The sequence below is a fragment of the Phoenix dactylifera genome, chromosome 8, assembly GCF_051530095.1.
Source record: "Phoenix dactylifera cultivar Ajwa chromosome 8, Ajwa_hap1_PhDact_Kaust_v1.1, whole genome shotgun sequence".
Classification (NCBI taxonomy): domain Eukaryota; kingdom Viridiplantae; phylum Streptophyta; class Magnoliopsida; order Arecales; family Arecaceae; genus Phoenix; species Phoenix dactylifera.
The window spans coordinates 28,340,934-28,368,080 of NC_143197.1; the positions used below are offsets into that span (position 1 = coordinate 28,340,934).

At 39.3% G+C, this 27,147-nt stretch overlaps 3 protein-coding genes and 1 long non-coding RNA gene across 17 annotated transcripts; 2 read left to right on the plus strand and 2 right to left on the minus strand.

Annotated features, from left to right (window-relative positions):
- Positions 1 to 485: 485 nt before the first annotated feature.
- On the plus strand, positions 486 to 6,038 carry LOC103706240 (uncharacterized). 12 transcript variants are annotated; one of them, XR_015968362.2, is made up of 5 exons: positions 486 to 881; positions 2,042 to 2,278; positions 2,374 to 5,263; positions 5,352 to 5,491; positions 5,595 to 6,038. XR_015968362.2 is itself a non-coding variant. In XM_088703390.2 (3 exons), exons 2-3 carry the CDS (start codon positions 2,161 to 2,163, stop codon positions 4,377 to 4,379), a joined length of 2,124 nt encoding a protein of 707 aa, XP_088559516.2. In that variant the 5' UTR covers positions 498 to 881; positions 2,025 to 2,160; the 3' UTR covers positions 4,380 to 6,038. The 12 variants fall into 12 exon arrangements, 3 of the variants coding, with proteins under 3 accessions (XP_088559516.2, XP_088559517.2, XP_088559518.2); XR_015968360.2 differs by having other exon boundaries at positions 498 to 881; positions 2,025 to 2,278; positions 5,348 to 5,491; XR_015968358.2 differs by having other exon boundaries at positions 498 to 881; positions 2,025 to 2,278; positions 5,577 to 6,038.
- A 1,224-nt stretch (positions 6,039 to 7,262) lies between these two features.
- On the minus strand, positions 7,263 to 20,186 carry LOC103706241 (Protein kinase superfamily protein). Of its 3 annotated transcripts, none has more exons than XM_039124899.3 (11): positions 19,939 to 20,186; positions 19,412 to 19,523; positions 17,943 to 18,085; positions 15,646 to 15,759; positions 12,829 to 13,017; positions 12,595 to 12,750; positions 11,435 to 11,700; positions 11,162 to 11,259; positions 9,551 to 9,729; positions 7,898 to 8,008; positions 7,263 to 7,628 (listed from the first exon to the last, which is right to left on the minus strand). In XM_039124899.3, exons 1-11 carry the CDS (start codon positions 20,005 to 20,007, stop codon positions 7,458 to 7,460), a joined length of 1,608 nt encoding a protein of 535 aa, XP_038980827.2. In that variant the 5' UTR covers positions 20,008 to 20,186; the 3' UTR covers positions 7,263 to 7,457. The 3 variants fall into 3 exon arrangements, with proteins under 3 accessions (XP_038980827.2, XP_088559519.2, XP_088559520.2); XM_088703393.2 differs by having other exon boundaries at positions 17,937 to 18,085; positions 19,939 to 20,179; XM_088703394.2 differs by lacking the exons at positions 7,263 to 7,628; positions 7,898 to 8,008 and adding an exon at positions 8,523 to 8,677 and having other exon boundaries at positions 17,937 to 18,085; positions 19,939 to 20,179.
- Positions 20,187 to 21,093: 907 nt separating this feature from the next.
- On the plus strand, positions 21,094 to 23,471 carry LOC103706314 (Pentatricopeptide repeat (PPR) superfamily protein). Its single transcript, XM_008790376.6, has one exon. The coding sequence runs from the start codon at positions 21,196 to 21,198 to the stop codon at positions 23,101 to 23,103; it is 1,908 nt and encodes a 635-aa protein (XP_008788598.5). The 5' UTR covers positions 21,094 to 21,195; the 3' UTR covers positions 23,104 to 23,471.
- A 1,363-nt stretch (positions 23,472 to 24,834) lies between these two features.
- Positions 24,835 to 26,607, minus strand: LOC148702799 (uncharacterized). Its single transcript, XR_015968366.2, has 2 exons — positions 26,480 to 26,607; positions 24,835 to 25,002 (listed from the first exon to the last, which is right to left on the minus strand). It is a non-coding gene; the product is annotated as an uncharacterized LOC148702799 (long non-coding RNA).
- Positions 26,608 to 27,147: the final 540 nt, after the last annotated feature.

A 27,147-nucleotide genomic window follows, 5' to 3' on the forward strand; every position in this document is an offset into this window, starting at 1 on the left:
AACCAAAGAAGAAAAGTTTCAGCCACACTATTACAAGGAAATTGGTTTAAGCTGAGGCCAGTCTTATAAACCATGCCTGTCCTCTCTTGACATGCGACGTAATAATGATTTGTTCTTGCTGCCTGCTTCCATTTTCACGTCATACCAACCCCTACAACACTCACCTACGCAGATGTATTGCACCAATCCCCGGTTGCCACATCGGATGGGAAATTAATGAGAAAACAATGATAGAGCTTTGAATTCAATATCCAAAGCATCTCAACCAGATTCAGAAGAAGCTATTAACATTCCAAGGTCAAAACGATAGGGTATATATGATTTGCTTCATGATTATTTACCTTACTGCTGGTATTTGCTCATGATAATCTCTCACACAGCTGTTCTACGTTTACTTTTCGTAATTTATGTTGAAAAGAGAGAAGAAAAAGATGGGAGTCGACCCCGGCGTGGACTTAAACACCAAGTCATCCTCAAACTCTCGCTCGCTTCCTCTCGTCTTTCTCATTGAATGATTTCAGCCTCTCCTCCGATCCATTGACCAGCGTCTTTAACGCGCTTCGATCCACAGAGAGAGAGAGACAGAGAGAGAGAGAGAGGGAAGGAGAATCGTCGCCTTCCCTCCACCCCTTCAGCCCTTCTCGAGGCTCTTTTCACCCCATTTGATTCCTGTGTTTTTTGGTGGTATTCTTTCTATCCACGTAAAAAGTATATTATCTTTGATGTAAGTATTATTATTATTATATAGCATAGCTCTCGTTCTCAGTAGCTTCGCTTCTGTTCTCTTTGCTCTTCACCATATATACTTCTAAAAGAGAGAAAGAGAGAGAAAGAAGGAAGAAGAAAGAAAGGTATCAAATCTTCCAATTCCAATCTCCAACGTAAGTTTTTTCTCATCCTCTCTCTGATCTCTTCACTGTTTCTTTTCCAAAGTCTGAAGTTTAAAAGGATTTATTGGCTGTTTCTTTCATCACAAGTCTGAGTTTCACTCCAGATTTCACCATTCATGCTCTTAAATATCACAATTATGAATAGAAGAAATTGTTGTTAGTTGTTAAAGATGTTTGCTTTGGTGTTTTCAATACCCTTAATTATTGGTTCACTGTATTGGGTAGTTTTTGTTTTTGGATGGAATTGTGTGGTAAGATATTGTTAAACAATCATGATGACCTTATTTCTTAATTTTGGCCTTTTCTGTGCCTCCCTTATCATCAAATCAATAAAAAAAAGAAAAAAAACTTATTTTTTAATTTAGTTAATGCGTTTATTGGAGCTCGGAATTGTTTTTTCTCTCCCCAGTGCTCTCGATTTATATGCTTAGCAAGTTCCATAGAATGAATTTTCCTTGGATTTCTGTTGGATGTCCATCTTAGCAATTTATCAATAGAACTGATTTTTTTCGAGTTCTAGAAGAAATTGACAAAAAATTTCTGCACTTCCTTCTGATATGAAGAGAAAAAAACCAATTTTTGGCTCTGTTATCAGTGGGAAGCTTTGGATATCTTAATATCGTATTTATCTAAATAAAGTCTTTTTGGTTTAGAAGCAAAGTAGGAATTTCGCCAGTTTTTTAGTTTGTATATTTCTAGGGTTTCGTTTCTGTAAATGATCTACGTTATAAAAAAAAGGCAAGAACATATGATCCCAAGTTCCATTGGCACTGTGTTTCAGTTGTCCATGGGTTTATGTAATGTATGCATTTGGCACTTCAATTTGCCCTTGATTTTTTTCAGAAAACTAGTTTTGCTACTATTAATTGCTTATGGATCTGATTACTTGATATGCACATTCTTTTCAGATCATTATCAATTCAATTAGTAAAAACTAGCATTCAAAAGTTCACTGCTGTTTTTTCCCCTCCGAATATAGTTCAATCTTTTTCATGGAATTCAATAGTATTCTTATGTTAAGTAGTTATTATTATTATTTATTTGAAGTTAGGGCTTTCCATTGCTATTGTGTATATGAAACATCTAAATTAGTCTAAATTCTGGAGAGCTTGTTTTCTGACCGGCATGTTGCAGAGCTTGTTTTCTGGCAGGATAGGAAAGTTCTGCAAGGTGTGGAGAAGAGGATAGATGTCAATTCTCTTCAGCAGAATGCAATATTAGCACCAGAGTTTTTCCTGATTAAATCGCTGGCTTGGGCCTTTAGACAACTATGGACCGCGGTGCGACTAATTTCCGGTTTGTGAGATGTCCAGGATGCCTCAAAGTTCTAGTGGAGTATGTTGATATCCCCGTATACCAATGTGGTGGATGTGGCAAGATCATTCGAGGTTGGTTCTTTCTCCAGTTACTCTTTTTTAAATGCTCAATTTGATGTTCACCAGAAACAAAGGCATTAGTTTTGATGATTTATTCCTGCTTGCAGCGAAAAATCGTTCTGCCGCTGCACAAAATGATAACTCGAGATCGCTAGGAGCAGATCATTCTCAGAGTCATTCCGACGTTGGCTCCTCGGCTAATGGATCAACATCTTCTGTGAAAGAAATGTTTGCATGTTCCACAAGTGCACACTCCTCAGAGTTGGAGCATGAGGAGAAGGAAACCATGCTCCGAAATGTCTCCTCCCTTTACTCCGGCGCGAAATGCAATCATCAAGGGACTGGAGAAACCTCTAGTGAAAATGGTTCCGATGCTGATCAACTTGCTGTCAGAAGCCATGCATCCCAGGGCCAACCAGATGAAGGTGTTCATTCTAAAGCTGAACCGGAAAAATCTCTGAAGCTAAGTCAGCAACATTCTGGAAGGTCGAATGTAATGAATAAAGTGGAAGAACCTCCCGAGTCTAGTGTCGGCCACAGTGTTGCCTCTGAGGAGGATTTGGTTGCAAGAAGATCTGCTGATGTGCTCGACCTTAGTTTTCAGTCTCCAGCTACCAGAAGCTCTCATGCTTATGATGGCAGCATCTCTTCTTCTTCTGATGGGCACAACGGTCGTGCCCGGGACAGATATCTGCGTCTATCCAGAAGAACTTTTAGGCAACCAAAAGCATTGGATACAGCCGTTAATGAAGGAAAGGAAGGTGAGAAAGTTTCGGGAAGTAACCAGATAGCAATTGATATCGAAGCAGGTGTTCGAGCCAGGACCCTCCCATCAAAATCGTTGAACGAGAGGCATGGCTCAGGTATCATGAGGATGAATGAACTAGTGCGAGAGACTTCTTTCGAGTCTGAAGACTTTCATTCAGTACAGAACTCGATGGAACCTGAAAGTGATGGGCCTCCTGGATCTCCGTCGAGAGGATCGCATTTCCAACGTGATTTTTTCAGGAGCAGATCATCTAAATACCTCAGACATGGTAGAATGGATTCATCAAGAAGGATAGATGAGCTATATAATCAACTTCTTGGACCGCGCAATCAAAGTGCAGCAGGGGGGAAACCTTACTCGAGAGGTTTTAATCCAAACTTGCTTCACCACCCACCTGAGGCAGTACTTCATGGACCAAGACAAATTGCTTTCCCACAGTATCTATTCTCACAAATGCCTTTCTTAGGACAGCGCTGCTGTTCCTGTTTGCATTGCTGTCTGGAAGACCGACAGCGGCAATTGCGGCCTAACCATTGCACTGATGGTATATGTGGGGCTCATGCCTACAATTTATGCTCCCATTCTTCTACAGCTGGAAGCTCAGGCGCGCCTGACCACGAGCAGGCGAAGTTGCGCTGCGATGAGAAAAGAAAGCGAAGAAAGAATCATTGCCGGCCCATCTCCGGGGGCGCCCCTTTCATGATCTGCTACGAGTGTTACGAATTGCTTCAGCTACCAGCAGATTTTCTCATATCGAGGAGGAGACTGAATAGGCTGCAGTGTGCTGCCTGTTCTGAAGTCCTCGAGCTATCATTTCCTGCTATACCTCACATTGTTCCTCGGTCTCCTGGCAAGGTGGTTCGTCCATGCAACAAGGTTGGCAATCGTATAGGTGTGGAAACTGGATCAGTTTCTCATTCTAATGATTGCACTCGAGGCGATTCGGTTTCCTTCTCTGAAGTGTTTGATGGACTCTCCTTCACCAAAAGCTTTTCTGCAGAGACCGAGCCTGGGCTGCATGTCTCGAGGAATTCTTCCAAAGGGAAATATGACAAGCAGAAATTAGGCCTACCGCTTCATCAGCTCATGGGGTATTCTTCAGCCAGCGAGTTGTTATACCAATATTGGGATCTTGATGAAAGTTATGAAAGCATAGAATCAATGGTACCTCATTCTTGGCGACCTTCTGAGGAGAGCCTTGTGATCGATGGCTTGAGAGAGCAACGAATGAGTAATTCATGTCATGAGCAAACAGGACCTTGTGCTAATCCAGATTGTATGGAAATACACGAGGAAGAAGAGTCACCTCAGCCATTGCGAACTAGAAGAGGTTCTTTGTCATGATGGAACGGTGAAAGAGGGTACGCAGGAGTTGACTCCATGAATTTGAGAGCCTGAAATTGTAAGTTCATGTAAATGAAACTTTGAAAGCATTATTATCCCAGATCCTTGATATTGGCATGCATTCAGCGGTTCGTATGTATTTTTGTAGCTTTTGTGAATAGATAGTTAGAAAACCATTGTCTCCCTGTTCGTTTAGAGACTCTGAATAGTATGCTATCATTGTGGACTAGACTTATTAGAGCCAAGTATCAGTTTCCTGGTTCGTGGGATTCTTATCATTGTGGTAGATGATGTTCATCTATCTGGAGAGCCATTGCTAAGGAATCTCAAATCCTGAATCATTGTTTTCAGTGGAAAGTTGGTAATGGAGGTCGGATTAGAGTATTAGGAGATGCTTGGATTGACAATTTACCTCTAATAAGAAGACCGATGTTCATTAACTCCAATATCCAAAAGCATGGTTTGCTGTTTTCTGAGTTTATTTCTCCAAACAGAGCATGGAATGAAGACAGATTACATCATTACTCTGTGCCGGAATTAGTTCATGATATTGTAACTTTGCATATTCCCATTATGCCAGCAGATGATGTGGTGGTTTGGTATAAACCGGGTTCATCAAGGATAAAAGCCCGGATATTTATAATGTTTACAGAACAGAGCTCTTTTCTTATCTATTTGGCAGTTTGCTGTTAGTCCTTGGGTTAAGCTTTTTTTGTTGGAAGATTGGCTGGAACCGGTTGTCTTGTAATTCTCTTTTGATCCAGTCGAAGCTTTCATGCAATTTCTTCAGCAAATTGTGATCACTGTGACATGTTGGAGGATGTGAGTCGTGTGCTGTTGCATTGTCATTTGGCTAAAACTACTTGGCAACAACTCAGCTCCAGGTTTGGTCTTAACGCCTCTTTTTAATAACTGATGTTCTCTCTATGAGGTGATGGTTGCTTATACTGCTTGGTGTCTTTGGAAAGCTAGGAATGACAGGATCTTTCGGAATTCATATACAAATCCGGGTAAAATTGTTGACCAGGCTTCTCGGCTTGCTTCTGAATTCATGGAGTCCATGTTGGAAGGACCAATGGGCAAGCCATGGCTCTCGGATGCTTGCGACTCTGGTAGCCTCCCTTCTCTTCCTATTCAAGTTGGTCGGGTATCCCCTCCCTATGGGTTGCTTGATAAATTTTGGTGGCTCTTTTTAAGGTAACGTTGGTGGCGCAGGATTTATTATGGTCCGTGATCATCTTGGGAGGCTGATCTTAGCTGGTTCAGGATCCATGATTGATCTGCAAGTTGGGATTTGTCACTGCTGCTGAAAATGGATGCTGCTGGTTTTTGTGCTTTTTGTTATTGAGCTTCTTTTTTTATTTCTTATCTTCTTCTTCTTCATTGTACCAAATATGTGTGTGTGTGTGTGTGTGTTTTATGATTATTTCAGTTGATATCCGCATCATTAACTTTGTCTTGTACATTGGCAAGTCTTAGGGTTCTTAGCTCTTAGAACCAAAGTATTGCCTGCCTGTGAGAGGTGCTTCATGTGGAAGGCCCTTGCATTTGGCCAATTGATGGCACAATCTTAGCTTCTTCCCTAATAATGCCTGACAAGTTGCATCGTTTGAGGTTTCTTCACTTCATATAACAGTTTATTTATCTAGTGTCTATCCTGAATACTTGCATTACCTGGTAAAACAGTTGTTATCAAGAATAAATTAAGCCATGGATCATTTGCAATTTTTCCGACCTTTATTGTTAAGCATTTCTTGGAATTTTGAGATCTCATCGATATCGCGATTCATCCAATGTTAGATAATTGTTCTTGCTGTATTTATCAGAATTTAGCTCTGCATCTCCAGCTCATGGGTGTCATTGCACCATGTCCATGCCCTTCGACAAGATTAGGTCTCAGCTTGACTGCAAAGTGGATGCAAAAAAACTATTGCCTTCAGTCCAATATTTGGAACTACTACTTGATCTGATTGTTCCACAAAACTAATGAACGCAAAGGAAACTTTTCTTCGGCATAAACTATCTCACATCATATTCATCACAATGAAACTCCTATTAAGATCATGTTAGAGCTCAACTGTCTCTTGGGAGTATCAAGATCAGATTGGATTTGCGGCGGAATGGTAGCACATCTCAATATCTGATTCTAGACCGAAAGGTTATGTTTTGATTCATGTCCAGTTCAAAGCCCTAATCTTAGACTGATTTATTTCTAATTATCCAGAGGGCATGCTCCGACTTAATCGAACCCGATGCCAGATGGATATATTTTCAAACTAGGGCAAAGCTCCAGCTTTAACCATCAAAAAATGCATGATTTGGCTTTTGCTTTTTCTTCCAAACGATCATGACATCTGGCAAATGCATAGGATGGAAGTGGCTTCACTAATATGATTGTGTCGCATTACCAGTATGGCAACTCAAACACTAGATTTCTACTACTCCGGAATCATGCATCCCCTTCTATTAATGTATTTAAGCAGTCTCTCAAGCTGAAAGTACTACTTAATTCTGTCTCTGGCAGATTCACTTATGTTAACCTACAAAAGCTCTTATATCTATCTTGTAATGGCAAACGCAAAGAACTTGATCTTTCCTTAAATTTGAATAGTTTATATGAGATTCCAAAGACCTCGAAAAGTTATGAAGTAACTGGAGCAACATACCTAAGATGGATTGAAGTACAAACTGCAATATTAGTTCAATATTTCAGTTGCTTTATTATATGATACTAATATATAATATGAATATGTTTTCAAATGTATTATTCTCCCCAATAGCGCATATAGGAAAAGATATGTTGATAGGCAAAAGTGTCTGCTATATAAATCTGATACCCTCTCCAGAAAAGAATAAGAAACGTAGAATCCAATGTGACAACACTTTATGCCAGCAAACAAAACACTTCTTGTATTCCTGATGCATATTTCTCTGCATCCTATCTTTTCACTTATTAGGTGTGTCCCCATAGATCTCAGGACCTAACAATCATTACTCTATTTACAAATATGATACAACCAAAAAGCTTTGAAAGTAACTCTGCAAAACAATTATCTGGATTCCGCAACTTCATTGGAACTAATTTATGGCCCTCATCCTTCGGTTGGAGACAATGGTGATCCTCTGGTCCCGGAGCATGTTCATGTTGGGTGCCAAAATTCGAGTATAACGATCAAAATACAGAAGTTGTTTCATTAGAAGTGCGAACTCACGAGGAAATTTCAACCCATATGACTCACTAACCCTTACCTGCAAGAAAACCAAATTGATAATGTATGCCAAACAACCAAAGCATTTCCAGTATTCACGATTAATTCTAAAGAAAATATGACAATGTATAGCATTTGATCAAAATAATCCATTTTTGCCAAAATAATTCAACTTTGAAGGTCCATATGCAAGGTGATTTTGTATTTCTGTCCAGCAGATGAAATTCAGAAGCAATTTACTGTAGGAATTTTAACATCATTGTGTTATCTGTGCAATGAACAATTCTTCATTTCCACAAACTAGCTTACCACATCCAGGAATAGAGCATTCATCTGCCTTTCATCAACGACAACATTAGCAGAGACAGCTGCTGCATTTGGCCCTCTAGCAGTTGCAACAACAATCTCAGTGTCTAGGTCCTGCCAGAGATCAACCATAGTGACCACCAAAAGCAACAAGACAGAATTTAAATGAAAAACCTAAATCCCACATTCAATAGTCAATCTGCTTTCGTATGATTATGAATTTGTAAGATTCTCTAAGTAGGGAACTTTCATAACTATCAAATGACTCCAAAATTTCCAGGAATTTAAGTATACTAGCATCTACAAATACAATACTGGCAGCACTTACATGAAAGCCATAGCATCTTTACGTGCACGCACACAATCAAAGGCAAAAGAATAATTATATGGAATAAATGCATATTTAATAAAATATGTATGTAAGATGAAAAAGGGCAGGAAAGCTCACCAAAAAGGGGGGAAAAATGAATATTTCTTGCTGCATTTTTAAAGAATCAGTTCACTGCCTTGTTTAGCGTCTTCTTATGTGCTTTCCTAACATCAAGGCGACTCACTAGCCGGCCAACAATTTCAAAACAACCATATTGCCCCGAAAATTTCAGGGTCTTCTGTAGGCTTTATTTCCTGAAGGTACCACAAAGTTGAGAAATCTACAACGGAGCCAGGGAGATGGAGAGCAGATGATCGAGTTATGGTGGAAAAAAATGAGTGCCAAATTTTTATTTCAATTCCAATATATGTGTGTGCCAGATCATGTTGACCCTACAATGCTCTCTCTCCCACCTGTCATTTTCAGGGAAATTGGTTAGGTTCTGAAAAAAAATCTTCCAGGGATCAAACAATAACCCAGGGTGACCGAGTCCCACCAACACACAAGACGCTTTTTAGTCCAATTTGGCTCAGTGGGAGCAATCTTCAAAAAACGACCCAAGAATATGAATCTGGTGGCTAAGAAATTATTGGTTTCATAATTAGGGCATTTTATGCAGTGGCAGTTTTATGAAGGATTCAAAGGGTGCCTTCTGATCTGCAAGCTGCTAAAGCTATTACCTCCTTGTTAGATTCTGTTTGTTTGCTTTCTTATTTATTTCTTTTGTTAATAACTAGTACCATATTTTGTGATTTTCTGTCTCTGTGTTAATGTCAGGGGCCTAGTCTTACGTACTTTTTTCTGACGCCATCTAGAAGTCAGTTTATGCTCTCCCTCAAAGAATCACTTTCTTTAATCTAATAAACCAAATTGAATGATATAGTTTACTTCCAGAACAAGAATGCTTTGTGCTATGTTGTTTATTTTCCTTCTTTGGTAGTTTGTGCCTTCTTGTTATAATATTATTTTCCTTTTTGGCCGTTACTGTACAGCATTTGTAATTCGGTGTCTCTGGTTCTGTACTTCAGTTTAATGTCATTTCTCTTTTGGGCTGTCAATAGGCAGGTCAATAGTTTCAATCGTTGAATTAGATAACTAAGTTCAATGGCAAAAATCATCCAAAGAGAAAAAAAAAAGATTGCCGCCTTTTAAACCAAATACACTTAAAGTAATGGAAGAGAGAAAGTACTCGTTAGCCAAAACATAAGCTTTAATTACTTCTCCAGTGAAGAAATAGTTGGTAACAATGCAGCAAATGCATGATCACTAAATGTGATATACCACACCTGTATTGATGAGAATAACTTTTCCAAGTCTCTTGCAAAGGCTTTAACATCTACATCCTCTTCTGTAGCACCCATTTGAATCAAGGAAGAAGCCATAGCTTCATAATCTTCAGTTGCAAAGGATTCCAAAAAGATTTCCATAGCAGCCCATGTCTTTGGAGATATTTGGCCCACAATTCCTGAAGAATTTAACATCATTATTAAATATGTCAATAATATTTTCATGCTGAATCATCAATGTTGTAGCAAAAAACCTAATGGTCACTCCCTCTAGCACATCTTTAACACAACATCACCACAGAAAAGAAGATACATTTGGTTTTTTAAGAATGCAATTTAGAAACCTTTTGATATTTCTATTTTTTAAAGAAAATAACTGAAGCACAAAATCAAGACAACAAATTAGAAAAATGTACTTGGGTTGTCGGCAAAAATCATCTATAAGTAGGATTGCTTATTTAGGGACGCATATCTGCTGGAACCTGTGAAATCCAACAGCCTACACGCAATTCAAAGGTAGGATTCTGGTCAGAAGGTTACCATGTGTGCAGGATCAATAGCCCATGCCACTCCATGACTAGAGGATTAATTTATTGCTTCTCTTTTTTCATCCAAAGCAAGTAAAACCAGATCATGAATTAGTAGACATCCCTCAAGCCAATATTCAGTCATATGAGAAAATAAGACAAGGTTGGCATCAAGCTTGGATCTTCAAATTTACAGATAATTTGACACAGCTACAGGCATATTGTGGATGGAGCCTTGCATTTTAGCTACGACATATTGACACCAAATAAACCCATGCATTGGCAGGCTGGCTGGGCCATGACCTGCACCCAGTCAGAGAATGCTAGCCTGAATGCGACCTGGATGCAGGCTGGAATCCTTCAGAAGAAAGAGAAGAATGAGAGGCTGAAAACAGAGAGCAGAGGTTGGCTAGGGTTGAGGGATAGCTCAGAACCGTTTCCCAGAAAGATAATTATTTATACTTTTAAGACAAATAAAACATATTTTTTCATGAAATAGGGTCAGGTCAGGCCAATTTAAGCCCAAGCCTTAAAAATATTGATGAGGCCTAAAATTCCAAGCCAAAAATTGGAACTACAGAATGTATATGCCTAAACTGACCCAATGACCAGACCAAGACCCCAGAATGCAGGCCAAGAAAGCACTCAATCTGTGCATGGATCTACAACATACATGCATATTATGTTAATATGTACACAACTATGGGCGGCATATAAAATACAGCAGCAATAAAAGCAATCAACTTTACATTCTGGACTAAGATAAATAGCAGTGGAATAATAACTTTGCATTAAGAACCTAAATCACATAAATACCGCAGGTTTTGCATGGCATGTCAGACAGATTAACTTTGCAAAAATAACAAATAGCACTTACAGAGTCATAATCTATATTCTTGACTTGAAGGATAGGTTGTTCCCCCAGTGTCATTATGTGACTACAAGTTTTTACCCATTGTATTTTAAGTTTTAAGCAAGCTGCCTATATATGGTGTATTTTTACTGGTTTAAGAAATCATGATCAAATTAGCAAAATTCTGAAGATATGTAAGGTTGTTAATAGGGAAGTCAAACTAGAATATACCAAAATCAAGAAACCCAATGCGGCCATCACGAAGCAACCATAAGTTCCCTGCATGCACATCTGCATGGAAGGTCTCACATGCGATCAAGCTTCCAAACCTGCATAAGAATGTCATTTCTAAATTAGAGCTAAAAATATCTTAATACAACAAATATTACGAAAACATTTTGAGGGTGCTGCAAAGCAGGTCTATCTGTTAACTAGTAGCGATTATCGCATAGTGAATCCTGGAAAGACATTGACGTGGTAGTGCTGATGTATTGAAATCTTTACCAGACATTAAGTGCAGTTACTAGAGTCATCTCAGGATCAGGAACAAGTGATCTTATAGAATCTAGATCAGTGAGAGGAACTCCATAGAGTCTCTCCATTGTCAATACACGCCGTGTGCTACAGTGTCGATAGACCATTGGAGCCTTGGCCTGCCTCTCTAGTCCCATGTTTTCTAAATATCTCCTGAAAGATTCAATATTTACAGCTTCTTTTCGGAAGTCAACCTCTTCGAGCATTGATTCTTTTATATCTTTGACAATACCTACCTGGTGTTAAGAGTTTCTCAAAATTAATGAAAACAGGTATCAAATCTTGAAAGATGCAAAAAGAAAATAATTTAAACATAAAAGACAATATTTTTGTTTAAATGAGGTAGCTGCATCAGTTTGTTCTAGCTTTTAAGTAAATAACAGAAATAAGCAGTAACATGCCACTCATGTAGCATGACACTCATGCTTAGATGCACTTTTGGTTTCAAAAACAATTTTTATTTCCCAAAAGAACAACACGGCTAATCAAACTAGACAGTAGTTTTGGGTGGAAAAGTAGGTAATTTAGCTTTGTTTCTAATATGTTATTTGTTAGAACTACCAGTTAAACATCCCTAATCCACTGGCATAAAGAGAAGACACTGACTCATTTGGAGCCAAAAACAAAAGATCATGGCAGAAAACATAATGAATCGAAGGAATTTTTTGACACTATGGATATGAGACTCACAAGGGTCTGGAATTGGGAAAACAAATGCCTGGCAAAAAGTTGACCAGTGATAGAACAAGAACTTTTGATTCAAATAATGAAATACCTGACACATACTCTTCTTGCTCAGTTTAAGTTCCATGCACACGCAATGTTCAAATTCTAAAACAATTTTTACTGATAGCTCACTCCTATAATGAATACTATTTAGTTTGGTCTTATTTTCCGACAAAGCAATGACAGGATGAGTCCTGATACACATCTGATTATTCTCTTTGGATAAATTATAAACATCCGTGTAAGAATTGTTGGCACATGTTTGTGTTATTAATTTTTATTTTGGCAACTCTTTAGTCAGAGAAGCAAGAATTGACGTGTAATATATAAGATTAACGCCTGATTACTGGGAATATATCAGTTTCCATTATGGTTCTTAATAATCAGAGCAACCAGTCACATACCAGTGATGTACGCTGAAGTTCAGGGTTCACAAACTCCAGAATGCGAGCAATAACGTAAACAAAGTTCAAATCTGCAACAAGTATATCTTCTATGCCAGGTTTTAAGACCTTTATCACCACTTCTTGCTGCGAACTTTTCAGCCTTGCACCATGAACCTGCGAAGAGCTATAGGACTTCCCAATAATTCTACCTTAGATGAATCAGTATGGAAGAGAGGAATGTCTTTAACAAACCTGAGCTATTGAGGCTGAGGCAATTGGCACTGGATCAATATACTCATAAACACTATCTAATGGCCTTTGCAATTCCTCACGCAATATAGCCTCGATTTCATTAAAGGGAACTGGAGGAGCTCGATCAAAGCAGTTCTGAAATTCCTGAATGTAATCTGCAGGAAATAATGTTGGTGCAGATGCTATGAACTGCACCTTTGCATCGTCAGATAAGCATCCAGATTTTCCAATCTTAGTAACTACAAAGTTTTAACTCCAGTTTACAGGTCTGCTGAAGTTTACAAAACTTCCATATAACAGAAAAGTAACATTCAACAAACAATCTTAGCTCAGTTGATTAGCAGTTTGCAGTTGGCACCCCTCTCCACATTGGAAGAGGTCACGAGTTCAAATCTGGATGGCAGCATCAAAAATAAAAAAATATATATATGCAAAATACAAGCATAGAATGACAATAAACTCTCAAGAGAAGCAGGGGTCAAACAGTATCATTGTATCCAGTAATGATTATGAATATGTTAAAAAGAAATAAGCAGAACACTGTATTTTAATGCATTAAAGACGATACTTTAAACAACAGTTGATGGATTCACAAGTAGGATTCACAATTGCTAGTACTTTAAACAACAGTTGATGGACAAATCTGGTTGAAAAATATTTCAAAAGGAACTGGATACAGATCATTGCCCGAGCAGAATAAGAAATGAAGGCAGGATGAAAAGAAAAAAGCCATCAAGCATCCATGATGAAAGGTGCTAGACAAAGAATAAAATATAACTATAGATACATACAATATGTACATATTAAAGAAAAGAAATTCCTTTAAGTAATGAAGGCAGTGATATTATCTTGATCTTGTGGATAGCAACCCAAAGGTCTGCTGGTATAAATAAGTTAGAGCATCCATGCTGCAGAGAAGAATTTCAAGTGCAGATAATATAGGTACGTTCAACAATGTAGTTTACATATCCTTGACAAATAGAATAACAACAGAAGTCCAGAAGATAAAGAATTCAAGATGCATGGCATGCAAAAAATTGATGTAAAATTAAGCAAATCAACTAAGATTTGGCTCTTTAATTAGCTTCATTTCATATAAAATTTACATGAATTTGTGCTAGTTTCATAAAACCCATAGAAGTGAATAAGCATCACTTAGAATAGGATAATGAAACTACCATTGAATTGACAATTAATAAAGACAGTGGAAAAGATGAATGTTAGGTATTACCTATTGTATATTAAATTTACCAGTATTCTGTTAGATAGACCTGATATAATCATTTGCAAATTGATAATATGCACATAGAAGTCTCTGTGATCCCTTTACATATCAAATACAACAAGCTTCCCTATGCAGTAATCTTTTTTGTATCTTTTAAATATTGATGCAAAAGAAAATTCTTCTTTCTCTTTGTTCGAATTTGTGAATAGTATGATACATGCAAAAGGTTTCAAGCATTTATAATCTTTCTATATATTAACATATATAATTCTAGTGAAATATTATTTTTATCTCCTAAGCATCATCCTCTACCAAAATATTCCAAGCATCACCAACCTCTGCAAATAAACTGTATCAAAAGGATTGTTAGTTTTTCCTTAGTTTCTGAGTGAGCAAGGAAAAGACAGCTCGACTGTGGGCCTTAGGTCCGATTTCCTCATTTGTTTAGTATCTAATTTGTAACTCAATATTAGGGGGTTCTGTTATGCATCCATGCTATACACATTACATATAAAAAAATTATAATATGACAGGCATATGCATCAAGGCATGTATGATATATAAATATATATAATATACATAAAACGTATACATGCATATATATACATATATACATATATACACAAACACACACACACACACACACATATATATATATATGGAGAAAAGCAAGGACCGCCGAACTATCCGGTTTGGGACCAAGCCGGACAGTTTGGGGTGTATCAAGTCGGACCAGTCAATTACTAGGATAGTTCGGCTGGTCAATCCAATTCCACAACCGAACTGGTTTTTTTTTATAAAAACCCTTCCCGATCTTCTCCCTCTGTCTCGATTCTCCTCTCCCAGTCTTCCTCTCCCCTCTACCCTCTCTCTCGATGCTCCGCGGTTTCCATGACGACGATGTCTTCGCAACTAGGGTTAGGGTTTCGTGGCCGCTGCCAACGAGGTACGCCTCCTTCCTCTCTCTTTCTCTCAATTCTCCTCTCCCACTCTCCCTTTCTCCTGATTCTCCCCTCTCGATCTTCCTCTGGCCCCTCCCTCTCTATGCTCCCCAATGACAATGACTCCACAATGACGGCTCTGTAACGACAATGCTGGCTGGGGTTAGAATTCTGAGACGACAATGACTTCGCAGCTAGGATTAGAATTTTCTCGCTACTGCCAATGAGGTATGCCTCTCTCCCCCCTTGTCCCACTCTCTCTATCCTCCCTCTCCCCCTCCCCCTTCCCTTCCCCAGCTTCTAATATGCCACGACTCAATACAGTATGTACCAGTACCGTACCGAATTGGTTGTCGACTGACGCCCAGCATCAATTCGGCAAACAATCGAGATAAGTCTTACATATACAAATTGATGTTTTATCATGTAATACCTAACTTGGAAGTCTCTATGTAGATATTAAAGATTATTAGTTGTTATACATAAAATCAACTTGTTGCTCAAAAAAATTACCAGATATCAGATTGTATTGGTTCTTAGAACATTAGCCAATAGAGGGCATTTCATATCAAACGTATTGAAATAATACTTTCAAAAGCTACAGAAAGGTAACCAATATTAAATCTAATACCACATTTTTTCGGTTCATACTTGGCCTAGCTTGATATAAGTTGCTCCCATGCGTTCAAATAATCTCCGCAGATAAAAGGGAGAAAGTAATCCAAGCTGCATTTGGGTTGGCAGCCCTGCAGATGTATTTGTTGCCTGCACAAAATCAAAGAAAATGATCCCAACTTTGATTTACAAGAAAAGATTGATGGAAAAGGTCATTTTCACAAATACAGATATGCTTAAACACTAGAGCTCTATGGCTAAGCAGGCGCAATAAGGCACTAGAAATGGCAGTTGATAACTAGCAAATCGAGAAGGTTTTAAGGTAATATTTCCAATGTAGACAGCAAGTAGACCTATCTTTTATACAAGAAAATTAAAATGTCTTTTTATCAACGAAAGAACGAAGATAATAAAAAAAATGTTTAGAATTTTATATAACTAAATATGTAATAGAGATGTAGATGAAGTGATCAAGAAAACTCCTTTACATCTCTAAAAACATGACTCAAGATAAGAAAAATGCAAAAATATATGAAGGACAAATATAGCACCTAAAATACTATAAATTAGGAGTTGACTTTTTTTTACTAAAAAATTAGTGGTAAAAGAGAAGGCACAAAACCATTTAATCCTCCTACATGAAGTATTTCAAATGATAAAAGTGTGCAATATGCAGGTGCCCTAATGTTCATGATCCTTCTATGGTGGACGGTTCCACCATCTTTGGGAATTGGCCAGAAAATCAAGTGGGCAAATGTTAATTAAGGCCCCTTTTCCTCCATCTTTCTCCTTAGGTTGATTACAAGCCTTACGTACAATCATCCCGAAATGAATAATCTAGAAACATTTTAATCTCAGAAACCCTCAGCAGTCCAGGCTAATAGTCCACTCTAACTACCTGCGGCTGAGATCATTGGTCCATTAGTGCAGATCATTGAGCGCAGCAGAGTAGTCCATTAGTTTTGAGCTGTACAAGCCTAGGAAGCCAAATCATATCAGAAGATTGATTGATGGACAAACTCTAGACAGGCAAAACTAATGGACTAGTCTACTAGGCCCAATGAACTGCGCTAATGGGCTAATGATCTCAGCCACTAATGGACTAGTTAGGGCGGAAGGGTTCCTAAGCTTGTTCTGCTCTTTTTTATTATCTCCTTTGGGGTTTCTATGCAAGCAGATCCTAATATTGGTGATTCTTATGTGCATATAATATGCAAATAAGTCCTATGAGTTCATTTATACTATTCTACATATAATAATCAATAAAGTAAAAACAATACAATTCTTTAATTCTCCAGTTCTTATTGATTTCAACCATCAATGAAGCAAAGTCGTGATTTCTCATAACTAAAAGGTTGAATGATTTACCCAAGCTGTCTGCCTTCTGCAACTTGTTCCAATTGAGTGATGATAAATAGTAAGTTTTAACTTTTAAATAATGCTGTAAATCCAGTGACCATTAGTTTTTTTTCTTAATTTTTTATAGACTCCAGATCACTTAGTGGCCTAAATAGAAAATTTCTAATAGTGGTTGAGCATAGATACATATCACCCTCCATATCATCGCTCAGCCACTAGGCCAATCTGGCAGTTTGGGATTGGTGAAGTATATTGGTGGTAGGTGGCTGAATTCGACCCCAAGTACCAATAAGCCAATAACCAGGTTCCATAGGACCGGCAAACTAAGCAATGATATAGTAGGTGATCTCTAGCATTTTTCATGGTAGATGCATCCGTTAAAGTCTAGGACCTAGATTCACAGGTTTGTCATTTAGAAACAGAATAGATCTCGTTTCAGCTTGTCTGCAAATATGAACTGGAGGTATCTTGAATCTTCTAAATATGTTCAACATCATTCAGTTGTATGGTGTTTTCTTTACCATCCCAAGAATAGTTTTCTTTTGTACACTAAAATGCACAGTCAATCTATTTCCAGTTTTCTTCTAGTTTTTGCAATAATTTATTGCAAGAATTTGTGATTATTCCAAATTTTGCATAATTCCAAGAATTATTTGGAATCTTGGCTAAATTATTCCCTTTTATATAGTAAAATCCGTACCATTTGAAAGATTTTCACCACCTCATTTACCTAAATTGCAATTAGAAAATGGTAACAACTTACAGACACAAGGAGCGGAGAGATGGACTCTCCCACACAAAGAATGTTCATAATTCTGTGGTTACATAAAGAGTGGTGAGATCATAACAAAACAAAATGTGAACAAAGGTGTATTAACAATATAAAGTGGTACAAATGAAATGAGGTGACTACATAAAATACCTAACTAGTGCCAGATACAAATGTTTGCAGCAATATAGGAACATACCCATACCTTAGAAACATCAGTGAGCCACTCCCCGCCAACCCCAATAACAGCTTGAATGCCCTGTGCTAACCTCAATGCACCCCTAGGCCCTGTATTAATTGATGTTTGGAGAATGTCTTCAACCAACTTCGGCAAGTTGTCGATTCTGTCTGGAGTAAAATGAAGAGTATAACATAAGTGTGCCCCGATTATAAAAGAAGGGAGGAGAGAGGAAGGCAGCAGATCATGCATCTGTTACCTCTCTGAAAATGAAGAACCAAAAGTGCATTTCTGCCTTTGATCTCAATTCATGAACCCTTGAATTTTTTAGGTGGTCAATGACAGAAGAAGGGTGAAAAGCCCAACCAATCCGTTAAGTAATAGAAAAGAACTACAAGATGCATGAGATAACTTTGGACAAATAAAAATAACCTGGACTAAATCTCATACAGTTTCAGAACTCTTTTTCATGACATAAAGATACAAAAGGAATTGACATCCTCGTGCATCAACACAAAACCATCAAGCTTTCATCGGTGAATTTCAGTCCACTTTATAGTTCTTTCCTTGCCAAAACATTTCTATTAGGGACTAGCTCAGATGACATACATACTTGAGCCTCCTTTTATCAGGTAATGACAATGTTAACCTTCTCAATTCAGGCTTGGGACTAGCATGCCTTCTTATATGACAATGGAAAGCAATTTGAAACAATAATTGTAGTGTTCAAGATGAAACTTAGAGTCGGCATGCTTCTGTAACTGTGTTTAATTATAACATATCTTTCAACTATGTTCACCTGTCATGCCAGGTGGTAATCTACAAGAAAAGATACGATCTCTAGCAAACACTGAAATCATATGCAATTTTACCAACTTCATTCAAGGTATTTGTCTGGGTATATTGTCTTTGCATGAAAAAAGGGCATTCCAGCTTGAGCATGAACCAACCCATGCTGCTAAATGGCACCTCTTCCCTCCTCCTTTCTTTACAAAATCTATGAGTTATAACCTCCTAAGAAGAGTCCATTTGAACTCAAATTGATCATATGGTTGCACTTAATTTGTTGCAGTATGAGATATTATTACACCTTACATCAAGTTTTGCCAGGGAGAGAGTGAAAAATTGAGTGAGTGCTAGTCTGCCATTTATCCCATTTAAGGTCACACGACCTACTTCAAGAAGAGAGTTTCTACAAGAATTTATTCCTCTCAGAACAAGATAATCTGGCTCCAGCTTTTAAATAGATTCTACATCTATTAGCAGAAATCATTCAATGGACATATCAACAGCCAAAAATCTATCCACATTCTTTGAAGTATGAGAAAATTTAAACAAACAGATAAAGTAAGTGTATGCTAAAACCTAAATACCAAGATCACATCTTTAGCCTTTCTTTAGCAAAATAAAATGAATTTCGGTTTTCCAAAGCAGTGCAATCTGTCGGTTCCATGCCTAGCTGAAAATTACAAGAAAAAGTTTGCAAGATAGGGTACCTCGGAAGCGATTAGAGAAGTCCTGAGCTTGTGAATAGCGAGCAAACAAAGAGACTCTACTCCGCCGATCATTGAACTTCCTCATCCGAACTGTGCCACTAATCGCAGGCAGCTGAAATTTTAAAATTGAACTTCCGATAAAATTTCAAAAATTCAATTTTTAGGGAAAAAATCATCTTGGCTGCTAAAAACCCTAAATTTAAGTAATTGGACTATTTATGAAGATTCACGAATCAAATTCTAAAAACGAATCAGAATTACCCTATTACCGTCCAAAATGGTAATTTTAATGCCAGTGCAGAAAAAAATCGAAAATTTAAATATAAAGTGGTACAGAGAAGCTCGCCACGACTGTAGTAAATTTAAAAAAAGGGAGAAAGAAGGAAAATGAAAGAAATTCCTTGGAAGCGATGGTACAGGAAGCAATCTAGATCCATACAGTTAGAGGATCGCATAAATATAAGCTGAAGGACTTGAAGAAAACCTTGAACAGAGATCCAAAGATAGGAGAATGTGGGAGGGCGGACCTGGAAGTGGTTGAGAAGGAGAGGAACCCGAGCATAGGCGGCAGCACCTCGAAACGGGGAGACCGGCATGGCCGAGAACTGACCTTGGGCAAGAGCTACAGAGGAGAAGAAAACGGTGAGGGGCCTTTTCCCTTCGCGTGGCTTCACGCTTTCGGAACGCCTGAATGGAGTTCTTGATGCACAGAGCGCCACGTTCCGATGGGCTCCGGATCTTGGAGAAGATTTTTACACGATGGATTCTGTGTCATACTTCCGTATCTACACTTAGATACGATACAAAACGCACAGGACAGTCCTCTCCTTTGTCCCCTAGCCACAAATCACAATGCTACATTTAATTCTTGTGAAAGAGAAACCAATATTTTTAAAAAATATATTTATCACTAGAGTATTATTATTGAAAAAAAAAAGAGGCTAATCTCTTCTATGTCATACTTTATCTAGGCAAAAATCTAGATTCCAGACCGAGTTACTGCTTCCAGAACTGGAAATATACTTATTCATGTCAAAAAAAGATGTTGTCACTCGAAACCTAACCTCAAACCTCTTGTTTAGAAGGATAGAGAAGATGCCATCTAAACTAAAGCTCAGTGGTGCATGCTACCATTCTTAATTATTCATTTTTGATGTGTAAATATGGAAGCCAAGAATTAGTGCAATACAAGTGAGTGTCTAGTTAGGCTCAAATGTAATTTGGCTAACTATAGAATGCTTGAATAATAAAGCAAGGCTGGCTTAGTGATTCTTATCTTCTTCCTATATGAATGGAGCCATGAGCTCAAGCCACAACCTGTGATCTATTTGTAGTATAAATTTTTCAAACTTATAAAAGATGCATTGCTTGGATGAGATGCCTTTGTTCTGTAAGGGCAGTGGGTGCCAAAAACTAACAGTGATGGATAAGAGTTCTTTTATAGAGTTTTAGGTTTCTTTGAATCCATAAATACATGAGCATTAACTTCATAGTTTAGCCGAAAAATTACAGTTATATCAAATCATAACAATAGCTACTGAATCTTGCTATGATTGTTTAGAGTTGATTTACAGATCCTCTCATTTACCAGGCATTTTAATTTAGGGCCATCATACCCACCTATAACATCTAAGGAGTATCATTACGTGCAGCCTAATTAAAACCCATGAAAAGTGCCGTATCGGATTCCGGAACCATTTACCACCTTCTTGATGGTCTGATGGCCTCAAAGAAATCCGTCGAGGTTGGCAGAGAAAAATGTAGCATTTTCCGCCCGTATTATTATGATCCAACGCCTTCCCCCTCCAACCCAAAAATCCGACAAAGAGGAGACCGGCCCGACCGAAGGCGAGTCATGGACCACCCGCCTGCGCGTGCTCACCGACGCCGGCCGCCACGGCGAGGCCCTCGCCCTCCTCCGCCGCATGTTCCGACACCCCAACCCCCCGCCCGACGCCTCCACCCTCCCCGCCGCCCTCCTCGCCGCCGCCGCCCTCTCGCTCCCCTCCGCCGCCGCCCAGCTCCACTCCCGCGCCATCTCCTCCGGCTCCCTCGCCCACCCCTTCGTCCTCACCGCCCTCCTCTCCTCATACTCCCGCCTCTCCCTCCTCCCGCTCGCCCGCCGCCTCTTCGCCGACGTCTCCCCCTCAGCCCCCGCCGCCACCCTCGTCGTCGCCTTCAACGCCCTTATCTCCGGCCACGCCCGCCACTCCCTCCCCTCCGGTGCCCTCGCCCTCTTCCGCGGGATGCGCCGCTCTGCCCTCCCCTTCAACGCCGTCACCCTCCTCGCCCTCCTCCCCTCCTGCGCCCACTCCGCCGTCCCGCCCCTCCACGCCTGCGCCATCCGCGTCGCCCTCACCGGCGAACCCTCCGTCGCCAATTGCTTCCTTTCCGCCTACGCTCGCGCCGGCGCCGTCGACCTCGCCCGCCAGTTGTTCGACGAGATGCCTAACCCAAAACAGCTCATCTCGTGGAACGCCATGATCTCTGGCTACGCCCAGAACGGCCTCGCCCCTCGCGTTCTGGACCTCTACCGCGAGATGGAGCAGTCTGGCGAAGTCGAGCCGGACCCTGTCACCCTTGTAGGCGTGCTCGCCTCCTGCGCCCATCTCGGAGCCGACTCTGTTGGCCGGAGAATCGAGCGTTATATAGCTCAAAATCCTGCTCACGGTTCCAATATCTATCTAAAGAACGCACTAATAAACCTGCATGGTAGATGTGGGGATTTAGCTCGAGCACGAGAGATATTCGACATGATGCAGAAAAGAAGCATTTTCTCGTGGACTGCAATGATTGCTGGCTACGGAATGCATGGGCATGGAGTGGCAGCGTTGCAGCTCTTTGAAAGGATGAGAGCCAGTGGAATCCGACCTGATGGAGTTGTAATGGTGAGCGTGCTGTCTGCTTGTAGCCATGCCGGAATGACCGAGGAGGGATTGGAGTACTTCTCCAAAATGGAGAGGCTCTTTGGGGTCGTTCCCGGGCCGGAGCACTACGCATGCATGGTCGACCTGCTCGGTCGTGCCGGCCGGCTCGAGCAGGCATCGGACCTCATTAAGTCGATGCCGGTGGAGCCTGACGGTGCCGTCTGGGGTGCACTCTTGGGAGCCTGCAAGATTCATAAGAATGTTGAGTTGGGGGAATTGGCTTTCAAGCATGTCGTCAAGCTGGAGCCGATGAATGTGGGGTATTATGTTTTGTTATCAAACGTATATTCGGATGCCGGGAGGTTAGATGGTGTGGCGAGAATTCGATCAATGATGAGACGCAGAGGACTGAGGAAGGATGCTGGGTGTAGTTATATGGAGCTCGAGGGGAGTGTTCATTTGTTCGTGGCTGATGACCATTCACACCCGCAGGCGAGGAGAATTTATGAGATGGTGGTTAAACTGGAGGCTTTGGCGAAGGAGGCTTGTGGAGTGGAGAGCAAGAAGGATGAATTGAGGAATGAGAAGGGAAAGATTCTGCCAGTAACTGGGTTCCACAGCGAGAAGTTGGCTGTTGCTTTTGGGCTTTTGAATACTGAAGCTGGGACAGAGATTGTGGTGATCAAGAACTTGAGGGTATGTGAGGATTGCCATTTGTTCATGAAGGTTGTCTCTAATATAGCAAATCGAAAGTTCGTAGTAAGGGATGCGAGCCGGTTCCATCATTTTGAGGGTGGAGTTTGTTCTTGTAAAGATTATTGGTGAAACTTGTTACTCAAAAAGAGGGTGTTCCTGGAAGGATTGTTTTATATCTCAAGAGTAAAAAGGTTCTTGGAAGGATTGTTGGTGAACTTTGCTGCTCGTTGATCCCTTGGAGTTGGAAGTGAGAAGAGGAGCTGCTGGAGTGCGGTGCTCCGAACTCGATGGAAAAGTGAAACTATAGCTGATTCTTTTTGCCGAGTTGGCATACAACCTGTAACAATCTCCTGAGTAGAAAATAAAGCACTTGGAAAGGACTCGGGACTCACGGATGCTCCTTCCCAAGGTCATACTGAATTAGCCATTTCAGGAGAAAGATGTATGAATTTACAAAATTCATACATTATATTTACAAATTTTAAAGCCATTTAGTATCAAGTGCATCCAAAATTTCATGCCTTTTCTTATTTTCTCCTACAAGTCACAAATACATTGAATTATTATATTTTTGAAGTTAAGTGGCCATTTAATGATTTGCATGTAGTTAAACAATGTTATTTATTTAATTAAAAAATGTTATATATTCAAAGTTTCTCGTGTTCAGTTGTTCAAATTAGTCTTTGCAATAGGTTGTAATGAGGAACTATTTTTGGACACCTCGGCCATTAAGGTTATATTCATTATCTACCCCATCACTTACAAAAAGAAGGAAAAATCATTAAATTGCTATTGCATACACTATGACTTAAATGAATAAGAAATCACCCAAATATTACTATAAACAAATAATACTTAAAAGAAGCTTTTATAGCTAGTTTTATTCAGTTTTGTTTGAAACTAGCTGAAACTACCAAAACCCAAATAGTCTTCGACAAAACTGACCGCGGAAATCCAAAACTAGAGGTCAGTTTCCATGCAATCTCGACCAGCCGAAAATGATCCGTTTCAGCTGTAACTTAAAACTATGTTTTGAAACTAAGGGCATGTTTGGTAACTTCCAGTTGGATCCGGCAAAATAGGCAGGAAAGAGAGAGACTACGAAAGGAGGGAGAAAGCAAGAGAGTGGTTCCAAGGGAAAACACATGGTCACAGGGCTTGCTCCCTAGAGGTAAGAAAAGGACCTCAAGACTAATATTAGACCATACAACCAACCTTGCTATAAAGACTAATATTAGACCATACTAAGGTGATGATTTTTTATTTTTTTTGGTAGAAAATAGGAGGGGAGGGGGAGAGGCAGAACCCCACCCGCGTAGCAGCCCCCACTGGGCTTCCCTTCCACCACAGAATGTTCGATGCGGGTTGCAAATTTCCGTGTACCCTCCCCAACCCGTGGAAAACCCCACTGGGCCATCCACGTGTGAGTATGTCACCCCAGCGCCACCTCAGTACAGATAGAACGAAAGCATATCCACATAGAGCCATCCGGGCATGGAGCATGCGGTCTCCTGATTTAATCGACGTCCGCACATTTCGAACCCGGACAACTCAGGTGGAGTCCAAGCCCCATTACTACCAGGCTCCTACCTTGGCGACAAGGTAATGATTTTTCAAGACTATGAACTTGGTCATGAAAGAGAACTCGTGGAACCACACATGCTATCTTGCTAGCTGATTCAAAGGCCTTCCCCCTTCACACTTACATCAACCACAACAAAATTTCTTGCATGGCCGATGGAAATGAAAAGATCACCTAGTGAAGGCATATCAAGTGCCTGGAAATATGATACACAACTAATGATTCAAAGAATGCTTAATAAAATAGAACAACTAGAATGATTAGCAATTCAGCACATGTAAGTCTAAATAGTTCTGATATATTTTATATTAGTAGCAGGAATGGCAGATATATATCTCTCTCTTTTTAAGTTAGAACATTCTAGAATCACCTCTTTTAACCCAAAAGCTCCTCCGGAATTTGGTGGGGAAGAGAGCCAGAGATTTGACGCCTTTGGTATACATAACCTAAGAAAAGTAAAACAATAAAAAGCATGAAATTTTGTGACATGGAATAAAACATTGAGTTCAGGTTTAAACAACAGGAAAAGTAAGAGAAGTATCATGTTTCTTAAACATAATTTTAGTGGCCTGAATGATGAATCAGTATCATGTTGTGCAACGAATTGCTAGATATCACAGCTGAATCTTTGTTTCTGTTTGGATATTAACTTCCTGCTAAGTAGCTATCTCAAGACCACTTAGGTATCTTTCACCTTTTACTGCTTCATTTACCTATATTTTATTTGAATTGATGATAAAGCTTCATTTACCCCCAAAATATGTATTTGATATACTTTCTTAAAACTGCACATCTAAGTTTTCTTTGGTTGTATCCATTTTCTTTTAGTAAACTTTGGTTGCATCCATTATTGTCATTCAATCATGTCAAAGACTAAATCCTCATCTAATGCTTTTCTATATTCTGATACTTTTTTCTAAAACTGCACATCTAAGTTTCCTTGAGCCACTCCTGTAGTCCTGTTTCAGAAGCTATTCTTACTAGCTTTATGCGCTATCAGTCATGACATCTCTTTCTTTCTTACAGAACAATTACAACTTCTACCTGGTTCATTTCAATGATTTTCTTTTACCATGTTTACATATTTACATTGCCATTTCTATCAAACTATTCTTATTCATTTTGAACTTCTTAACCCACTCAACATTCTAGACCATTTTTATTCTATGCAAACAAAAACAGGCTGAAGTTAACTCATGCTCAACAGTAATAGGCAGTGGTCCAGCATCATCATGGTCCAAGTTGTTCAGGAAAATAGGCAATACCTGATAATTAATGAAGACATGAAGCAATCCAGGAAGTGGAAAGCTAACTAATTTTTACAGTTTGCAGTTATTGTTTTGTATGTAACTAAAAGGGCATAAACAACATTGCCATGCACCACAGAAGCTGCAATATATCAAAGCACGTCTATAGCATGAAGCAAGCAATAATTTCGCCAGCATTTATACCTCCACAGGATATTTAAAAAATGAGAGTAATCAAATCCCAAACCCTTATATAAAGCCCAGTCAGATTCGGATCAAAAGAAATGGATTAAAAAAGACACATTTACAAAAAGAAAAGCTCTGAGTTATGCTCTGAAAATTGAAATACCACCAACATAAGGACGCTGATGAAATAAAATTTCATTGATTATATTGATCCATTGTCCATGCAAAACCACGAGTCCCATGCTTTTTCATAGACAAATAAAAAGAATGCAAAAAAATAAAATAAAATACACATCGGAAAGTCAATAATGCTATAGAATTTCTTGCAATCAAGAAAACAATTTTAAGATCATTCCATAAAAAAAGTTCTTATACATGTACATACATGTGAACATGCATACAAAAGATGAAGATAATCGCACAAAAATTTATAAATTTTCCTGAATTTGCCAAATATTATCTCTAAAATTAGAAAAGAAGATGGTCCTACCTCGATGAGATTGGAGCCACCAAAGGGATACGACTTGCTTGATGCTATGACCTTCTTGGATCGAGAGCCCTTCCTCTTCGGATGCTCGTCTCAGATTCTATCTCCCCCATTACATCGCGTTAGTCACTGAATTTATAAAAAGACGAGCCTACTGGATTTTTTTTAAGACTAAACTTCGTAATCAATTGAACCACAAAGAGACAACCTCTCTATGAACCAATAGGTCTCACAATCCATGCAGCACTGCCGTTGGTCCAGACATGAATCAGGAGCTGGAGTAGTTTTCAAGACTAGAGAACAGAGAAGCATCAATTGGATCCAGCGAGGAGATCATTTTTTTCTGATCGGCTTAAAGAAACGTAATGCTTGTAAATTTAAAAAATTAAGTTTTCGTGTGTTAGAATTTCCGAACAATCTGAAACCATCAAGAAAGCAAGATTTGCGCAGCTGCTTTTTTTGAAATTAGCAGGACGATTCATCCGGTTCCTTTTCATGATTAAAAACGTCGCAGAGAGATGAAAACGAACATATTAAGACAAGAAGAATGGATAACGAAAGAATTCAATGCCGTAGAAGATAAACTAAGAGCCACATAGATCAACAAAAGATGATAGAAAGAGCGATGGAGTGAGAGAGCGTACACTTTCGAAGGTGGGAGAGGGATCGCG

Bases quoted from the DNA above. Each gene is read 5' to 3' on its own strand.
- LOC103706240 (XM_088703390.2), top strand. From the start codon at position 2,161: ATGGACCGCGGTGCGACTAATTTCCGGTTTGTGAGATGTCCAGGATGC. The intron at 2,279-2,373 runs GTTGGTTCTTTC...TCCTGCTTGCAG, and splicing joins ATGTGGCAAGATCATTCGAG to CGAAAAATCGTTCTGCCGCT.
- LOC103706241 (XM_088703393.2), bottom strand. From the start codon at position 20,007: ATGCCGGTCTCCCCGTTTCGAGGTGCTGCCGCCTATGCTCGGGTTCCT. The intron at 12,751-12,828 runs GTTTGTTAAAGA...AGCTCTTCGCAG, and splicing joins CCTCAGCCTCAATAGCTCAG to GTTCATGGTGCAAGGCTGAA. The intron at 7,629-7,897 runs GTAAGCTAGTTT...GTTTTCTTGCAG, and splicing joins ATGCTCTATTCCTGGATGTG to GTAAGGGTTAGTGAGTCATA.
- LOC103706314 (XM_008790376.6), top strand. From the start codon at position 21,196: ATGATCCAACGCCTTCCCCCTCCAACCCAAAAATCCGACAAAGAGGAG.